The sequence below is a fragment of the Astatotilapia calliptera genome, chromosome 9, assembly GCF_900246225.1.
Source record: "Astatotilapia calliptera chromosome 9, fAstCal1.2, whole genome shotgun sequence".
NCBI lineage: Eukaryota > Metazoa > Chordata > Actinopteri > Cichliformes > Cichlidae > Astatotilapia > Astatotilapia calliptera.
In genome coordinates this window covers 29042163-29059534 of record NC_039310.1, presented here as the reverse complement: position 1 = coordinate 29059534, position 17372 = coordinate 29042163, and the positions used below count along the sequence as shown (strand labels likewise).

Sequence of the window (17372 nt, the reverse complement as noted above, 5' to 3'; positions counted from 1 at the left end):
AAAGCCAGGAAAGCTGCAGGTCTAGATGGCATCAGCTCAAGGGTTGTCATGTCCTGCGCAGACCAACTGTGTGGGGTGATGGAGCACCTCCTCAACCAGAGCCTGAGGCAGCTCTGGAAAACCTCCTGTGTTGTACCAGTGCCAAAGACCTCAACAGCTATGGGCCGGTGGCTCTGACATCCCACTTGATGAAGACCCTGGAGCGGCTGGTCCTGGCTCAGCTTCGGCGCCTGGTGAGCTCATCACTGGACCCACTTCAGTTTGCCTAGCAGCAAAAACTGGTTTGCAAAAAGGCTGCAACTTCAGTGGTGTGGCTTTGTTCCGTCAGATACACAACAAAGCACTATTTTTGGTAGCACATGCTAGCGGGCCATCGTTATTACCGTGTTTTTTTGGAAAATACGGCACACTTAAAATCAATCCTTTGATTTTTCTGAAAATCAACAGTGCCACTTATAATCCTGTGTGTCTTATGTATGAATTCTGGTTGTGTTTACTGACCTGGAAACGATTTTATGTGGTACACGGCGCTCGAAAAGGTTTTAGTATGACTTTTCTAAGCTACGAATCCGCACCGCTTGATGGATTGTTGGAGCATTACGGCTATCGTAGGCAGGAGCCTCGCGGGGTGATAAAAACTGTGCTTCAACATAATATTACCGTATTGTGTGTGTATAACCTCCTTTTAAGTTTTGTGGATATTCTACATGGTTATGCTGAAGATATGTTGGCCATTTTCCACTGGAAATGCCTTTTGGTTAAACTGTCAGCAAGGAATTAGCATTTGCACTGTTAATTTTTATATAACTGTAATGCACATAAAAACAGCTGCTTGTTTATGTGAACATACATTGATGGGGTTTTTTGCACTAATAAAGTTGTAAAGTATTTTGTCTCGTGTCAATGATATCGTCAGTCACCTGGATTTTAGACTACCTCACTGACCGACCACAGTATGTGAGAACTCAGGGCTGTGTGTCGGAGAGGGTCGTCTGCAGTACGGGGGCCCCACAGGGAACCGTTCTGGCTCCGTTCCTCTTCACCATCTACACTGCAGACTTCTCCCACAACTCCACCCAGTGCTTCCTGCAGAAGTTCTCTGATGACTCTGCAATAGTCGGCCTCATCACTGATGGGGACGACAAGGAGTACAGTACAAAAGTGCATCACCCCATCACTAGGAGTCCCAGGCTTGTACCTTTCTACCTTTAAAACCCGCCTTCCAGCCAAATGAAGCTTTAGCTTCAGCCAAGTGGAAGCTAAATTGGCTAGTCATTCATATGTAAATTAGGTTGTTACCTGGGAATTCTGGAGGGAGGGGAGTGGGGGTGTGTGATTGAGGGGGTGGGGGAGCTGCTAAAAGCTGTGAACTTCCTTTTGTGTTCACTTTGATGCATTCTCAATCATCCATGGAAATAAATCTCCAAAAGTCACCAACTTGGAGTGTTTCAGTTTGCCATCTTAGGGAGAAATCAACACACATGGGTGTATGTCCTTTGTTGCTGAGATTTATTGATAAAAACAGTACAAAAAACCAACCATTTATACACATATTTACAAATAATAATAAAAGGTGAGTGAGTACATTTCAACATTTTCAACATTATACCAGTGGTCTGATTGATGCCACAATGGATTGCCCTGAAGAATTCTGTGGTGTACGGACCTCCTCTCCAAGGAAAGAAAATGCAGAGAAGACTCACCACTCAGCAGGCCTTGGAAATGATCCTGAGGGAAGTCGACCCTTGTGACTCGGATGGAGAAGACCTAGAAGTTCAGTCGGATTCGGACTCAGAGCTGTCTGATCAGTCTTCCGGTTAGTTTCATTTCATGTTATTTCCTAATACATTTCAAACAAGTAAGTGGATGTAGTTAGTAAGTAAGATATTTCAGACATTATTCTGATACAGAGGAGGAGGAGATACTGGAATTATAATTAGTATCTATTAGGGATGGGTATCGAAAACCGGTTCTTGTTGAGAACCGGTTCCCACTGTTTCAATTCCTTGGAATTGTTTGCCATTTTTGCAAACGATTCCCTTATCGATTCCAGTCGCCCCGAATGACGTCACCACGTTGCGGAGCGTCATTTACCTGGCAGGAAACAAGGCGGCTCAAACGCTAAAAAGTTTGATTATACTTTACGAGAACGGATGACAACAGGGCAACTTGCAATACTTGCAAAGTAGATATTTCATTTAAGGGAGGAAACACTACGAATATGCAAAAGCATTTCCTCACAAAACACGCGATGACCTTAAATGAATGTCGTGTTTTTAATTCCGCTCCAAACTCGTGAATCTCAACCCAGCAGCAGCGGTAACGTTTGCACGTCCTCTCCCGTTAATGCGGCAGGTAAATAATCAACTAACAGTGCATATTATGGTAGCGCGATCTGCCTTATTACAAAACCTGCCATTACTGTGCATTTAGGTGACCGTGATGAGAGAGACAGACAGAGTCTGGCTCAGATGCTGCCAGTTCTCGCTGCAGTCTACCGGTAGCGTCTCCTTTCAGGCCAGGATAGACGAATGTCACCGAGCAGTGACTAAGTTTGTGGTAAAAGGCTTTAACCCATTTGCCACAGCAGATGCCCCCGATTATCGGTAAGTGAATGTGTTTAATTGTAGGCAGGGACATTACTGGATATTCTTGTGTAATTGCCACAGAACAATTTATGTTATACTTTGTTATTGCTGCAGACGAATATTTATTTTATTATTTTACATTTACAATTTTTTTTCCTGGGGACCCTGTGACACCCCATTGAAGAGCCGTAGGCTGGATCTCTTAAGATCTCACTGTTGGGTTTGTAAGGCCATGTTACTCCTAAATGTCTACCTTGTTCAAAGAGAAGATATAAAACAAAGTTCTAAGCTAATCGACCTTAGTGTTCTCCTTTAAAAAAAAAAAAAAAAAGAATCGATAAGAGAATCGATAAAGAATCGAATCGTTAAACAGAATCGAAAATGGAATCGGAATTGTGAAAATCTTATCAATACCCATCCCTAGTATCTATGCATGCATTTGTGATTTTGTTTGACCTTCCCATTGCTCACAATTTGAATTTGTTCACACTGCAGATGAGGAGACTGCTTCTCCACCTAAAAAGAGAGCTTTTTTGGGGACTGAGACAGCGAAACATGGCACAGTGTGGCGTGAAGAACAGGTGGGGACCTGTCTCCCTTTCACCCCAATAGAAGCGTACGCTGCAGATGGAGAGCCAACGGCTAAGGCCAGGAGAAGTATCTCGAGTCGCCTTCAGAGCTTCCTGTGTTTCATCACTCTTGACATGCTTCATAGCATTCAAGAATGGACTATTCAACATGCACAGCAAACGGAGCATGTTCATTGGTTCATGGACCTCCCTGAACTAATGGCATTTATTGCAATTGTCATCTTGCGGGGGGTTAACAGGGTTTCATCTCTACGTGACTGCTGGTCAGCAAACCTGGGAAACCCACAGATAATTGGAACTATGGCACGAAACCACTTCCAAGACATCATGCAACACCTACGCTTTGATGACAAGTCCACCCGCAGTGATCGAGCAAAGACTGATAAGTTCGCTGCAATTTCCAGTGTGTGGGGATCATTTGTCACCAACAGCATCACGTGCTACAACCCTGGTCTACATATCACCGTTGATGAACAGCTTTTCCCATCAAAGACTCGGTGCTGTTTCCTGCAGTATATTGCAAGTAAACCTGACAAGTTTGGGATCAAGTTTTGGGTGGCTTGCGACCTAAAATCCAAGTACATTTGCAATGTCTTCCCATATCTTGGCAAGGACCCCAATCGTCCCACTGGGGAGAGACTTTCTGAAAATGTAGTAATGAGGCTGATGGAACCATTCCTAGACAAGGGCAGAAATGTTACCACGGACAATTTTTTCACATCGCTTTCACTTGCGCAAAAACTTCTTAGACGGAAAACCACCATCCTCGGCACAGTCAACAAGATTCGCAGGGAAATTCCTCAATCCACTAGACAGACAGATCGCAATGAATTTACCACTCAGGTATGTTGCAGGTCTTTTGTGGTTCTATGTTTATGTGTTTCATTGTGTGTAAAAGGGCTATGGAAATAACAATTTATCTTATTTCTTAGGTGTTTTCAACCTCTGCTGCCACGCTGACGGCGTATGCGGCCAAACGGAAGAAGACAGTCTATATTCTTAGCAGCATGCACAGAGTGGTTCAGACTGATAACACTACCAAAAGGAAGCCAAACACTGTCACCCTTTACAACAAAACAAAGTGTGGCGTGGATGTGATGGACCAGATGGTTCGGGAGTACACTGTCCGCAGAGGAACACGGCGCTGGCCAGTTGCCGTGTTTTATAACATGATTGACATGGCAGCACTGAATGCACATGTGCTGTATCAAGCATGCACCGGGACGAAGGAAAGACGGGTGGACTTCCTGGTGGAGCTTGCAAGAGAGTTGGCTCACTCTCATGTAGCTGAGAAGAAGGCAAGAAAAGAACAGTTGCTTTGGACACAACCCTCCACACCTAGCCCTGGAAAAACTATCTCTATCTCTACTTTTAAGATTAGGCTTAAAACTTTCCTTTTTGCTAAAGCATATAGTTAGGGCTGGACCTGGTGACCCTGAATCCTCCCTTAGTTATGCTGCAATAGATGTAGGCTGCCGGGGGATTCCCATGATGCATTGAGTGTTTCCTTTCCAGTCACCTTTCTCACTCACTATGTATTAATAGACCTCTCTGCATTGAATCATATCTGTTATTAACCTCTGTCTCTCTTCCACAGCATGTCTTTATCCTGTCTTCCTTCTCTCACCCCAACCGGTCGCAGCAGATGGCCCCGCCCCTCCCTGAGCCTGGTTCTGCCGGAGGTTTCTTCCTGTTAAAAGGGAGTTTTTCCTTCCCACTGTCGCCAAAGTGCTTGCTCATAGGGGGTCATATGATTTTTGGGTTTTTCTCTGTATCTATGAAGCGCCTTGAGGCGACTTTTGTTGTGATTTGGCGCTATATAAATAAAATTGAATTGAATTGAAAAAGAGCCATGTGTCAGGTCAAACACAAATGCAAGAACAGTCATGCCACTGTGCGATGTGTTCACTGCTACAGATACACATGTGGTAAATGCAGACTACAGATACCATGGCAGTGCCAGAATTGTGAGTGATTGCTGAAAATGTTGAAATGTACTCACTCACTTTTTATTATTATTTGTAAATATGTGTACAAATGGTTGGTTTTTGGTACTGTTTTTATCAATAAATCGCAGCAACAAAGGAAATACACCCATGTGTGTTGATTTCTCCCTAAGATGGCAAACTGAAACACTCCAAGTTGGTGACTTTTGGAGATTTATTTCCCTGGATGATTGAGAATGCATCAAAGTGAACACAAAAGGAAGTTCACAGCTTTTAGCAGCTCCCCCACCCCCTCATTCACACACCCCCACTCCCCTCCCTCCAGAATTCCCAGGTAACAACCTAATTTACATATGAATGACTAGCCTAGCTTCCACTTGGCTGAAGCTAAAGCCTAGCTAAAAGCCATTTGGCTGGTAGGAGGGTTTTAAAGGTAGAAAAGCCAACTGGCTGCTCTCTGGGGCCCTAATCACTACTCAAAACTCATCTATTTAGAATTGCATACACCTGATCTGCTCAGTTCTTATATTTGCTTTTATACTTTTATGACTGTTTATGTCTAAATTTTATCTGCCATGTTTGCTATATATACATTTTTCTTATGTTTTTTATGGTATTGTTTACATGTTACTGTAAGTTGATCTTGATGGTCTGAAAGGCGCCTATAAATGAAATGTATTATTATTATTATTATAAAAGAGGAGTGACTCAAGGCTTTGTGGACTGGTGCCAGCAGAACTACCTCCAGATCAACACTAGTAAAACCAAAGAGCTGCTGGTAGACTTCCGCAGGCACTAACATCCCCCACTGCAACCACTGAGGTCCAAGGTATGGACATTGAGACTGGACATCTACAGGTACCTTGGTGTTCATCTGAACAATAAACTGGACTGGACTCATAACTCAGACGCCCTCTACAGGAAAGGGCAGAGCAGGCTGTACCTGCTGCAGAGACTCAGGTCTTTTGGAGTGAAGGGCCCACTCCTGAAGACCTTCTATGACTCTGTGGTCGCCTCAGCCATCTTTTACGGTGTGGTCTGCTCGGGCGGCAGCATCTCTGCTGGGGACAGGAAGAGACTGAACAGGTTGATCAGAAGGGCCAGCTCTGTTCTAGGATGCCCTCTGGACCCAGTGGAGGTGGTGAGTGACAGGAGAATGGTGGCTAAGCTGTCATCCCTGTTGGACAACATCTCCCACCCAATGCAGGAGACTCTGACGGCACTGAGGAGCTCCTTCAGTGGCTGCGGCACCTACGATGTGGGACGGAGAGATTTCGCAGGTCTTTCCTCCCCACTGCTGTCAGACTCCACAACAAAGACTTCAACTGACTAAGCACACACATCCACACATGTGCAATACTCTTTCTGGCATCGTTGTATTATACTCAATTGTAAATAGTATTTGTATTCTATTTTATTCAATTGCATGTATTATTTCATTCTATTCTATTGTGTACAGTATCTCATGGATATATTATTCCAGTGTTTTTTCTTAAAATTTTCTATGCAACTTTGCACTGTCTACTGCTGTAACAAAACAAATTTCCTACGCGTGGGACTAATAAAGGTTATCTTATTTTATGCAACCAAGACTACATATCTCCCGTACTGGCATCCTTACACTGGCTGCGAGTTAGGTTTTGAATTCATTTTAAGATTTTATTATGTGTTTTTAAGGCGTTGCATAGGTTAGGACCCTCAAACCTTTCTGATCTTTTAAATTTGTTCACTCCTGTAAGATCACTGAAGTCTGTGGATCAGATGCTCTTAGCTGTCCCAAGGTCCAGATTAAACACAGAGGATAAGAAAGGTCTGGCCTCTCTTATCTGGAAACAAAATTAACAAAATTGATTGAAAAACCTGTTGCAAAAATTCCTTTTTATTTTGTTTTGTGAAGCTACAAACTGATGAACTAGATTACTGGTAGAATGATGTATAAATTAAACATGATTTGCCGTCTTATGCATATTGTATTGATGTATCATGACCAGTGATGTGCAATACCACTGATTTCCTTTCTGATCCAATACCAAGTAAAATTCAGGGTGGTATCGACGATACTGAACCAATACCTAGTAGAAAAACGTATATTTTTTTTATTGTATCTCAAATTTTAGCGTCATCATGATTACAGGACATCAGACTACTTGTTCTTATCACATAATAAAGCTGAATTCATCATGGCTCCTTTAAGTTCAGTAATTACTATGTCCTCTGCCTCATGTAATTAGGAGTTGGTGTGTAGGAGCCATTTTTCTTATTTCCCTGTCTTTAACACTACTAGAAGGTTGTATTTCATTTTATGTACTGGTTATGGCAGAGGTAGGTACAGGGTTATTTAAGGTCAAGGGTAATTCTGTCCAGGTGTTGCTGATGAGAAGGGGCAAACCATTTCCTACTGTGCTTAGTCTAGTTGTTGTCTGTGTTTAAATGGACGTTGCAAAGGAAATAAAAGTCCCCTTAGGTCCCCTCCTTGATTCAGAGTCTTTCCCTTTTGACGTAAATGGTCTCCTTGACTCTGGTCTCAAACCGGCGTTCCTCGCTGTCCAGGATGTGTACCTGTGTTCCTGGAGGACAGGCGGGTCCATGGACCAGTCCACAGCTGAACACCGTACTTGGGTTAAACTTCCAGTGAAACTGAGGCCACAGCTTAGGACAATAGAAGATTGAAAAATGCTGCCTGGTCTAATGGGTCTCAATCTCTGCAACGTTCAGCTTTCAGAATTTGTCTTAAACAGCATAAAAGCATGGATCCATCCCACCTTCCATCAGGAAAACATTGATGAACTCTGAGCAAATGAAACCACAACTTTAAAAAATGAATTCCCAAAATTAATTGTTTCGACATCTTAAACACAAAATCATAAGTTTTAATACCTACAGCAAGTTTAAGGAAAAATAAAATTTTTTTAAAGATCTTTCAACCTTTTTTCTCAAATATAAAACAGCTGATGACACTGACATGCATCTTACTATGATGGGAGTGATTTCAGCCCTGAGTGATCACGCTGATGTTTGCACAGAGCAGACAATGAGGTGAATGTTTTGGCACATTGGTAACAGTGAAAGAGTTTATTAGTAACGTGGGATCGTTTGTGTTTGGAGTATGAACTGAGATTCTTGAAGCTCTTGTCACACTGGTCACAGCTGTAGTTTTCTTCCTTGTGTGTATGTTCATGAAGGTTACGATTAGCTGAATGTGCAAAGCTTTTGTCACAGTGTCTGCACTTGTATGGTTTCTCTCCTGTGTGGCCTCGTTTGTGTCTTTTAAGGTTGGTTGCAGTAATGAAAGATGACCCACACTGATCACAGACGTGCTTTTTAACCCCACTGTGAATCAGTTCATGTTGTTTTAATCCACTTAATGTGCTGAAGCTTCTCCCACATTCTTTGCAGTATTTCAGTTCTTCTCCAGTGTGTTTACGCTGATGTACTTTTAGACTGTCTTTTCGACTGAAAGCTTTTCCACAAAGGTCACAAACAAAGTCTTTCCCACCACCACGGTGATGACAGGGTTGAGAACTGGATCCATCTGTGTCGCTCTGCTTCTAAACAAAGACACAAAGACGGTGTAAGTCAGTCCTTCAACATTTTTATCCTGAACATCGCCTGAAATAAAGAGCAAATAAAAAACAAACAAAATCATAACTGAAATGAAAATCTGAATAATCACTCAGAGCTGCTTTTTCATGCAGTAGAATTGCCAAAACATCAGAATCAGTGAGCTGCAAACTTTCAGCCCCGACTGTGTCTGTGCTGTCGGGTGAGAAAGGCGACAACTCACTGATTCTAATCGGCAGGTCTGCGCTTTGTGCAGAATCCGTGTACCTCCTCTAGTTTACTGTTTGAGCTGTTTTGTGGTTGTCAAAATTTTGTGAGGTTTCACCTGAGATTCGAGCGTTTTGGGAAAAATAAAATTATATTAAAAAACTCGATTCAGGATTTTAATGAATTGATGTCACGTTATCCAAGCCAGACTCGATTTTAATTGGTAAATCGATTATCAAAACCCACCCCTAGCTGAGACAGTTTAATGAGCAGAGTTGTTCCAAACAGTCAGGCTAAAATGACAAGATAAAAATATAATATAAAAACATACCTCACAGTAACTGCACTTGGAGAGTCTCTTTCTGGTGTGGATCTGTTGGTGTTTTCTCAGGTCATGTGAAGATTTAAAAGTCTTCTCACACAGGTTACATTTATAAGGTCTCTCCTCAGTGTGGGCAAACATGTGTTGTTGTAACTGCGTGTTGGTTATAAACTGTTTGCCACACTGTTCACAGCAGTACACATCATGTCTGGTGTGAATGCGTAGGTGTGTATTTCTGCTCTCAATCCGGCTGAAAGTTTTCCCACAGATGTCACAGCTGTATGCCTTAATTCCAGAGTGGGTAACTAGATGCCTCTGTAAGTTGCTACTGTGAGTAAAAGCTCTCCCACACTGATCACAGTTGTACACTTTAACTCCACTGTGGATGAGTTGGTGTGCTTTTAGGGAAAGCTTCCAGGAAAAAGACTTTCCACACAAGTCACAGCTGAACGGTCTCTCTCCAGTGTGGATGACCTGATGCTGTTTTAGTGAATCCTTCCCAATAAAACCCATCCCACACTCATCACAGGTGTGTTTTTTCTCTCTCTTTCTTCTGTGAGGTTTGTCGGCCTCCTGAGAGTGCTGACTTCTCGCTCCATGTTGGTCCTGCAGTGACAGAGATACAAACAGAGGCAGTGAGTGAAATGCAGTCGTGGAACAAACTCAACCTTCAAACTCCCTCCATTAACACTAGTTTTAAACCTGAAGGTGGAGTGTGGCACAAAACACCTTAAAGGTCTCTTATCCCCACCTGCTGGTAGTTCTAACACATTACATCCAACCTGGTGTTAAAAATAATTCATGACTGTTCAAACACTCTAAAATATTTTTCCTTTTTTTCCTTACTTTTACTCCCCACAGAAAAAAAGACTTTCTACTCATTACATTTTCAAAACAGACTTTTTACTTTTGGTTTGAGGAATTTGAGGGGAGTTATTTCATCACTAAGGGCATCAAACTGATTTGAGCCTGAAAAGTAACACATGAAAGACAATCCTGATCGTGTACTAATCACCAGGGTTTGAAACATAAAAAGAGATGAAAGAGGCAAAACTGTGAGTCATAGTCAGGAGTTAAAGTGAGACGTTGTTCTTCTTTCTTTTTTGCACAGCACCTGAACAAACAGGTAATTTCAAATGCAGCGTTTCTATCAACAAACATCAGCAAACACACAAACTGTTTGTGTGCAGTTTGTCTCACAGTGTGTTGCTGGCTAAAGGTCCAGCTGCTGTACATCACAGGGAGAGAAAAGAAAGAGAGCTAACTTCACTCAGAGATGGAGAAAGATAAGACACACAGGACAGGAGAGGAAGAAGAGAGGTTAGATTTAAAGGGAAGGACTGCTCAGTGGGATTTGATCAACTGGAGATTAAAGCTTACATGTAAGTCCTCATGTGTTGAAATCAGATATTGGGTCTGTACATGTTACATTATGGTTTTTTTTTTTCAGATTATGAAACATGCTGCAAAACAATCTGAGGCAGATTAACTGTGCCGCCTCAGATGCAGCCTTTTCCAGGCAGTAGAATTGCTAACATGCTAACACAGTTTAATGAGCAGAGTTGTTCCAAACAGTCAGGCTAAAATGACAAGATAAAAATATAAATACATACCTCACAGTAACTGCGCTTGGAGAGTCTCTTTCTGGTGTGGATCTGTTGGTGTAGTCTCAGGTAATGTGGAGATTTAAAAGTCTTCTCACACAGGTCACATTTATAAGGTTTCTCCTCAGTGTGGGTAAACATGTGTTGTTGCAAGCTTGAGTCTGTTGTAAACTGTTTGCCACACTGATCACAGCAGTACACAAGATGTCTGGTGTGAATGCGTAGGTGTGTATTTCTGCTCTCAATCCGGCTGAAAGTTTTCCCACAGATGTCACAGCTGTATGCCTTAATTCCAGAGTGGGTAACTAGATGCCTCTGTAAGTGGCCACTTTGAGTAAAAGCTCTCCCACACTGATCACAGCTGTACGCTTTAACTCCACTGTGGATGAGTTGGTGTGCTTTTAGGGAACCCTTCCAGGAAAAAGACTTTCCACACAAGTCACAGCTGAATGGTCTCTCTCCAGTGTGGATGACCTGATGACGTTTCAGGTGACACTTGGAAATAAAACCCATTCCACACTCGTCACAGGTGTATGTTTTCTCTCCCTTTCTTCTGTGAGGTTTGTCGGCCTCCTGAGAGCGCTGACTTCTGGCTCCATGTTGGTCCTGCAGTGACAGAGATACAAACAGAGGCAGTGAGTGAAATGCAGTCGTGGAACAAACTCAACCTTCAAACTCCCTCCATTAACACTAGTTTTAAACCTGAAGGTGGAGTGTGGCACCAAACACCTTAAAGGTCTCTTATCCCCACCTGCTGGTAGTAGAAACAAATTACATCCAACCTGGTGTTAAAAATAATTCATGACTGTTCAAACAGTAAAATAATTTTTTCCTTACTTTTACTCCCCACATTAAAAAAAAGGACTTTCTACTCATTGTATTTTCAAAACAGTCTTTTTACTTTTGGTTGGAGGAATTTGAGGAGAGTTATTTCATCACTAACTGTGTTATTTAAAGACTGCATGAAGATCCTCTGCAGGTTAGTGCAGGATAAACAGGTTCGTTTGCTGAACTGTGATGGATTTAAAGTAAAGAACAGTGTGACTGGTGCACAGTGACTGTGGTGCTCATGTCACAGTTAGATTACATCAAGTGTAGCAGAGATTCATTTAAACTGAAGATCATGATGCTGACATTCATTCACTGAGTTCCACCTTCATACCAACAGTATAGTGTCTAATATAAAGACAGTGTACTGTCAGTGTAGAGGATGGAAATCAGCCAGGACAGCTCATGAAACATCTGCTGACATCTGGTTGAATTCAGTTGTGTACATCCACAGAGAGCAGCAGGTCAGCTGATCACAGCCTGTACTTTAACAGGGCTCTAGAGTGCGACCAATCTGGTCGCAAATGCGACCAAATTTTTCAGTGGTGCGACTAAAAAAAATATTTGGTTGCACCTGTGCGACCAACTGTTCGGGTAACAAAAATAAAATAAAAATCTCTGCAACTCTCTGTGTGGTCAACAACAGACACACATTATGCCCCTATCGTGGACTAAACTAGAGATGGACCGATCCGATATTACGTATCGGTATCGGTCCAATACTGACCTAAATTACTGGATCGGATATCGGAGAAAAATAAAAAATGTAATCCGATCCATTAAATATCACGAAAGCACCTCACAAAACTTGCAACACGCCGTAACTCACCTCAGAACGTTAGCACGTCGGAGCAGTAGGCATCACGTGATAGAGCGGCTGTGGCATGCGGGACCTGTCGGTGGTCTGGATAGCATTTGGAGCTTAGCTACGAACCCGGCATTTCATCTCCGACAAAGTTATCCCGAGAGAAGTAAAGCAAGTGTGTAAGTCCATCTCTGAATGTTTGTAAAGCATTCCTGCGTTAAGCTTAACAAGCGACTGCCTCTTCTTGCTGCTACTTCAATCATGAAACTGCTTAATGATCAGCTGATCGGCTTTTCTGTCGCGAGTCCGTCTCTCTTGTTTGTTTTTGGCCCACTTTGCACCAGAAAGAGGAAACCAGCGGCTGAACAACAGCAGCACGTTTAAGCTTGATAAGCTTTTGTTAGAATTTATTTAATATTACTTTCTACACCAGGATCTTTTTCTACGTAGCTGACGGCTGGTAACTGTGCAGGGGCGGATCTAGCAAAGTTTAGCCAGGGGGGCCGATAGGGCATTAACAGGGAAAAGGGGGCACAAAGACATACTTTTCTTTCTTATTCTCATTAAAATGTCTAGCTTTTAATAAATAATTATCTGACACCCAAAGTTTTAATTTGATGTAAAATGAATAGAAGTCAATTACTGTATATAGTAACTATTAAGTCTAATATATATACCCTAGTAAGCTATAGTACTTTTTCCTTTGGGTTCAAGGTTCAAGGTTCTTTATTTGTCACATGCATAGTTATACAAGTATAACACACAGTGAAATGTGGGAAGGTACCATCTGTGCAGTCTGCAATTTTGTTGAAGAAAGATGTTGAATCTATTTAATATTTCTTGAAAAATTATTGATTTCTGTGCATTTTTTTTCCACACTGCATCAAATTAAGGTTGATTTCTATGAGTCTGTGGTGGCCAGTGCGATCCTCTATGCTGTTGCATGCTGGGGGAGCAGGCTGAGGGTCGCAGATGCCAACAGACTTAATAAACTGATCCGTAAGGCCAGCAATGTTGTGGGGATGGAGCTGGACTCCCTCAAGGTGGTGTCGGAGAGGCGGATGCTGTCCAAGATAAAGACAATGTTGGATAACACCTCCCACCCACTCCATGACATGTTGGTCAGTCACAGGAGCTCGTTCAGTGAGAGACTGAGATTACCGAAAAGCACCACTGAACGACACAGGAAATCATTCCTGCCTGTGGCCATCTCCCTGTACAACGCATCCACTTAACACACTGTTTGCTGCTACAGCTACACATGTTTCTTTTCCAACTATTTATTTATAAGTGACTTATGTATGTATGTATGTATATATATGTATATATTGTACTATTCTTAGTTAGCGTATTGTCTGTCTTGTCTTAATGTTGGTTTAAAATGGAGCAATGTAACAAAAAATAATTTCCCCCAGGGATCAATAAAGTATTCTGATTCTGATTCTGATGATTCTGATTACGTCGATTAAGCATCATGAGGTGGAGCGTGAGAGGTGGTTCCCTATTTTTTATTTTTGTTGTTGCTGGGAGTTGGAACCCTATTAGTTAGGTTGCTTAATATTTACGCTAAGTACTCTTTAAAATACCAGAATAGGGAGGATGGTGTAGGTTTAAGTTTATTAGATTGATCAGTATTGCTGAACTATGAAATATTTTTTTTTGCATACAGGTATAACAGAATAGCTTTAGTGTAGTTGTTGTTTTAAACTTGAGTATGAACTTATACAAAATGCAGCAAGATATTTAAAAAACAGTTTTGTTGATTAAAAAACACTATATCGGATTCATATCGGTATCGGCAGATATCCAAATTTATGATATCGGTATCGGTATTGGACATAAAAAAGTGGTATCGTGCCATCTCTAGACTAAACCAATCAGAGATAGTAAGGGGCGGGACCTCTCTGATTGGCCGTGGTCCAGTTGAAAGTGCAGGTGGAAGTGGGAGGTGAGTAGCTTGAATAAAGCGATATCGATTCATTAAATCCTGAATCGACTTTTAAATATAACTGTGTTTTGCCAGAAACACCAGATTCTCAGATTAAAGCTCACAAAACAATTTCAACAACAACCAAACAGCAAATGAGAGCAGGTACACGGATTCCACACAAAGACGTAAACACAGACCCGACGCATCAGAATCAACTTTGTCTTTCTCGGCTTTCTCACCCGACGACCCGTAGACGGACACGCTGTCGGAGCTCTGTGTTTACGTCTTTTTGCGCTGATTCTGAGCTGCAGGTTTTGTCTCTCCAACCAAAATTCACCGAGCCAGCAGCAAAAGAAGCAGCAAACTGCGCTTCACATTTGATCAATGTCGTCATGAATTTTGCTGTTTTGCTTCCACGACTATTAAAATCACACTTCATGCACAGCTCTCTCTCTCTCTCTGTACTTCAAGAACAGTTTCCCGTCTCCAATCTCTGTTTTCTGTATTATTCATTCGTTTATTACCCATCAGTCTCCCGTTGTTTACAGCGCTGTCTTTTTCTTTTTTTTCACTTAAATGACCTCGGACAAGAAAGCCTAATTTTTCTGTTGTTCAATACTGAAGTAATTTAAACTTTATATGCAGAATATTGCAGAATATTTTTAAGGTTATCTGCTATAAAAAGCCAGACCAGGAAAATCTCTTTCATGTTTTTCTGTGTTTTATTCTCAGTTGCTTTGACACAAAGGCATCTGCTGTGATGTTCCCAATTCTGATGAAGTCTCACATGTATCAGTACTGATAAATGATCAGAATTATAATATTTCTGACTGTCTGAGGCTAAGTTGAATCGAATCGGGACTTTGAAAACCGGAATCGAACGGATTATAGAAATCAGTGATGATACCCAGCCCTAGTGAGCAGCCTAGGCACGACAGAAGTGGATGTAGCTGTAATAGGAAAAGAACTATTGATAACTTTTCTGTTAAGTTAAGGCCTGATCCTTCTGAAATTCATAGCCAGTGCTCTGACATGGTGTCATCAATCTTTGAAAGCTGAAAAAGCACAGTGTATCCAGAAAAACACATTATATTATATCAATTATTATATAATTTGTGTGCGCCTAACTTTTGTGCCGGTATGCCTAACTTTTTAAAGTTAGGCGTACCGGTACGCCCATGGCAAAAAGTTAGTCTAGAGCCTGTACTTTAAGAAAATCTACTGGAGCTCTCAACAGAAATTATTGTGAGCTGTGATTCTTTTCCCCACGCTGAGCCACTACAGCTGATTTTAGGGTTCCCACCTGCTCAATCCCACTTTAACCTCTTCCCTGCTCATGTTAAATAAATGGTAAATGGCCTGCATTTGTATAGCGCTTTTCTAGTCCCTAAGGACCCCAAAGCGCTTCACACTACATTCAGTCATTCACCCATTCACACACATGTTCCTGTTTAGAGGCAAAGTCACCCTCTACAGTGTAGGCAACAGAAAATACACATATGTTTTATTTTCCTTCATTTTCTACTTAACTGATTCAAACAGAGAACCTTTATTAGAAAGAAATAGTTTGTACTTCATTTACTAATCTTATTTTATTATTACATTAATAAAGCACAAGGTTCAGTTAACTTTGGATAAAAAACATGTGGTTAAAAAGTTCTTCAAGGAGCTACTTTTAGTTTTTTACTCTGATTACATTTCAGAGCCTGTACTTTTTCACTGTTACTTAAGTAAAGAAGGTGAATGAATACTTTTACTGAAGTATTTTTAACACTAATATCTGTACTTCTAGTTAAGTATAGAGTAAATGTACTTTTGCCTCTGATCATTTCTATAATATTATTTATATCAGTGATGGCCAAATGAAGCTTTCTGAAACACTGAAGCTTGTATTGAAAAAGGTTCATTACTCAAAGCTTTTCAACACAGTCCTCTTTGGTGACATCTGCTGGCCAAAAATATGAAGAGCAGCTTGAATCTACAAATTATAATATAGAGCTTCATTATAATTGCCCACTCTACAGAGCTCAGCTGACAGCTTCTGTCTGATATCGGGCTGCTGTTGTGGTGCTTTGAACGTGTATTTTTGGGGATGATGAAAAAAATGTTTTGTCTATTTGATTATTAATAATTTTGATGAATAAACCTTCCTTATTTTAACATGTGCTGTGGTCTCTAAAAAACAACATAATATACAACACAGTCATATAACAGGTTGGGAGGATGAGAGTTTTAGACGTGACTGATTATTTGGTGAAACTGTGATATTTTCCTCACCTCCTGTGTTGAGCTCATTGTTTCCTCTGTAGTGACTCAGCTGAGTCCAGATGGCTGAAAATGTTCCTCTGCTGCTCCGTCAGACTCTTCTCCTCCTGCTGATCAGCTGGGACACAAAACAGATCTTTGTTAGGCTCCACACTGCACTGGAGAGTCAAAGTGTCTCATATGTTCATCTGACAACACAAAGTACAAATTTCACTCTGATTGCTTGTAGAAATCTTGTGAGACGTGTTGTGCTGCAAAGTGAGGAAACTCTCTCACTCACTTATACTTCAGGAGGAACTTTGTGACATTGGCTCTAATATTCTAAGCAGCCCTTTACTATGACAGGGCCAGAAAGTCCTATTTGAAGGTTTGGGAGAAGGACCATGTTAAAGGTGGATTGGGGTTTATACACTTTGTTATGATACAGGTAAGGCTGTAAGAGCCTGAGAAGGTGTCCTGAATGAACCTCTAAAACCAGTTTTCAGCTAACGACTCTGCTTCAGTCTGGAAAACAGCAACTACAAGTTTAAAGACTCCATCAACAATTCACACCCAGCAACAGCCTGAACAGCTCCTCCTGTGGTTTCCACAAACAGGGACAGACCTGTTACTCCCCCACCCCACACTTTCAACTCCTTCAGCCCCCCAGTCCCACCACCTCCACCATTCCCCAACAACCAATGATTAAAGCTCATTGATCAAATGCTGTGATTGCAGCGACTCACT

General features: G+C 41.5%; 1 protein-coding gene across 1 annotated transcript; it reads right to left on the bottom strand.

Moving 5' to 3' along the window:
• Window positions 1–6982: 6982 nt before the first annotated feature.
• Window positions 6983–16676, bottom strand: LOC113029484 (zinc finger protein 271-like). The gene is made up of 3 exons (XM_026180372.1): window positions 16659–16676; window positions 10828–11424; window positions 6983–8672 (listed from the first exon to the last, which is right to left on the bottom strand). Exons 1-3 carry the CDS (start codon window positions 16674–16676, stop codon window positions 8097–8099), a joined length of 1191 nt encoding a protein of 396 aa, XP_026036157.1. The 3' UTR covers window positions 6983–8096.
• Between the last annotated feature and the right edge of the window lie 696 nt (window positions 16677–17372).

Bases quoted from the DNA above. Each gene is read 5' to 3' on its own strand.
- LOC113029484 (XM_026180372.1), bottom strand. The intron at 8,673-10,827 runs GTATGTATTTAT...GTCTTTGTTTAG, and splicing joins CCAAGCGCAGTTACTGTGAG to AAGCAGAGCGACACAGATGG.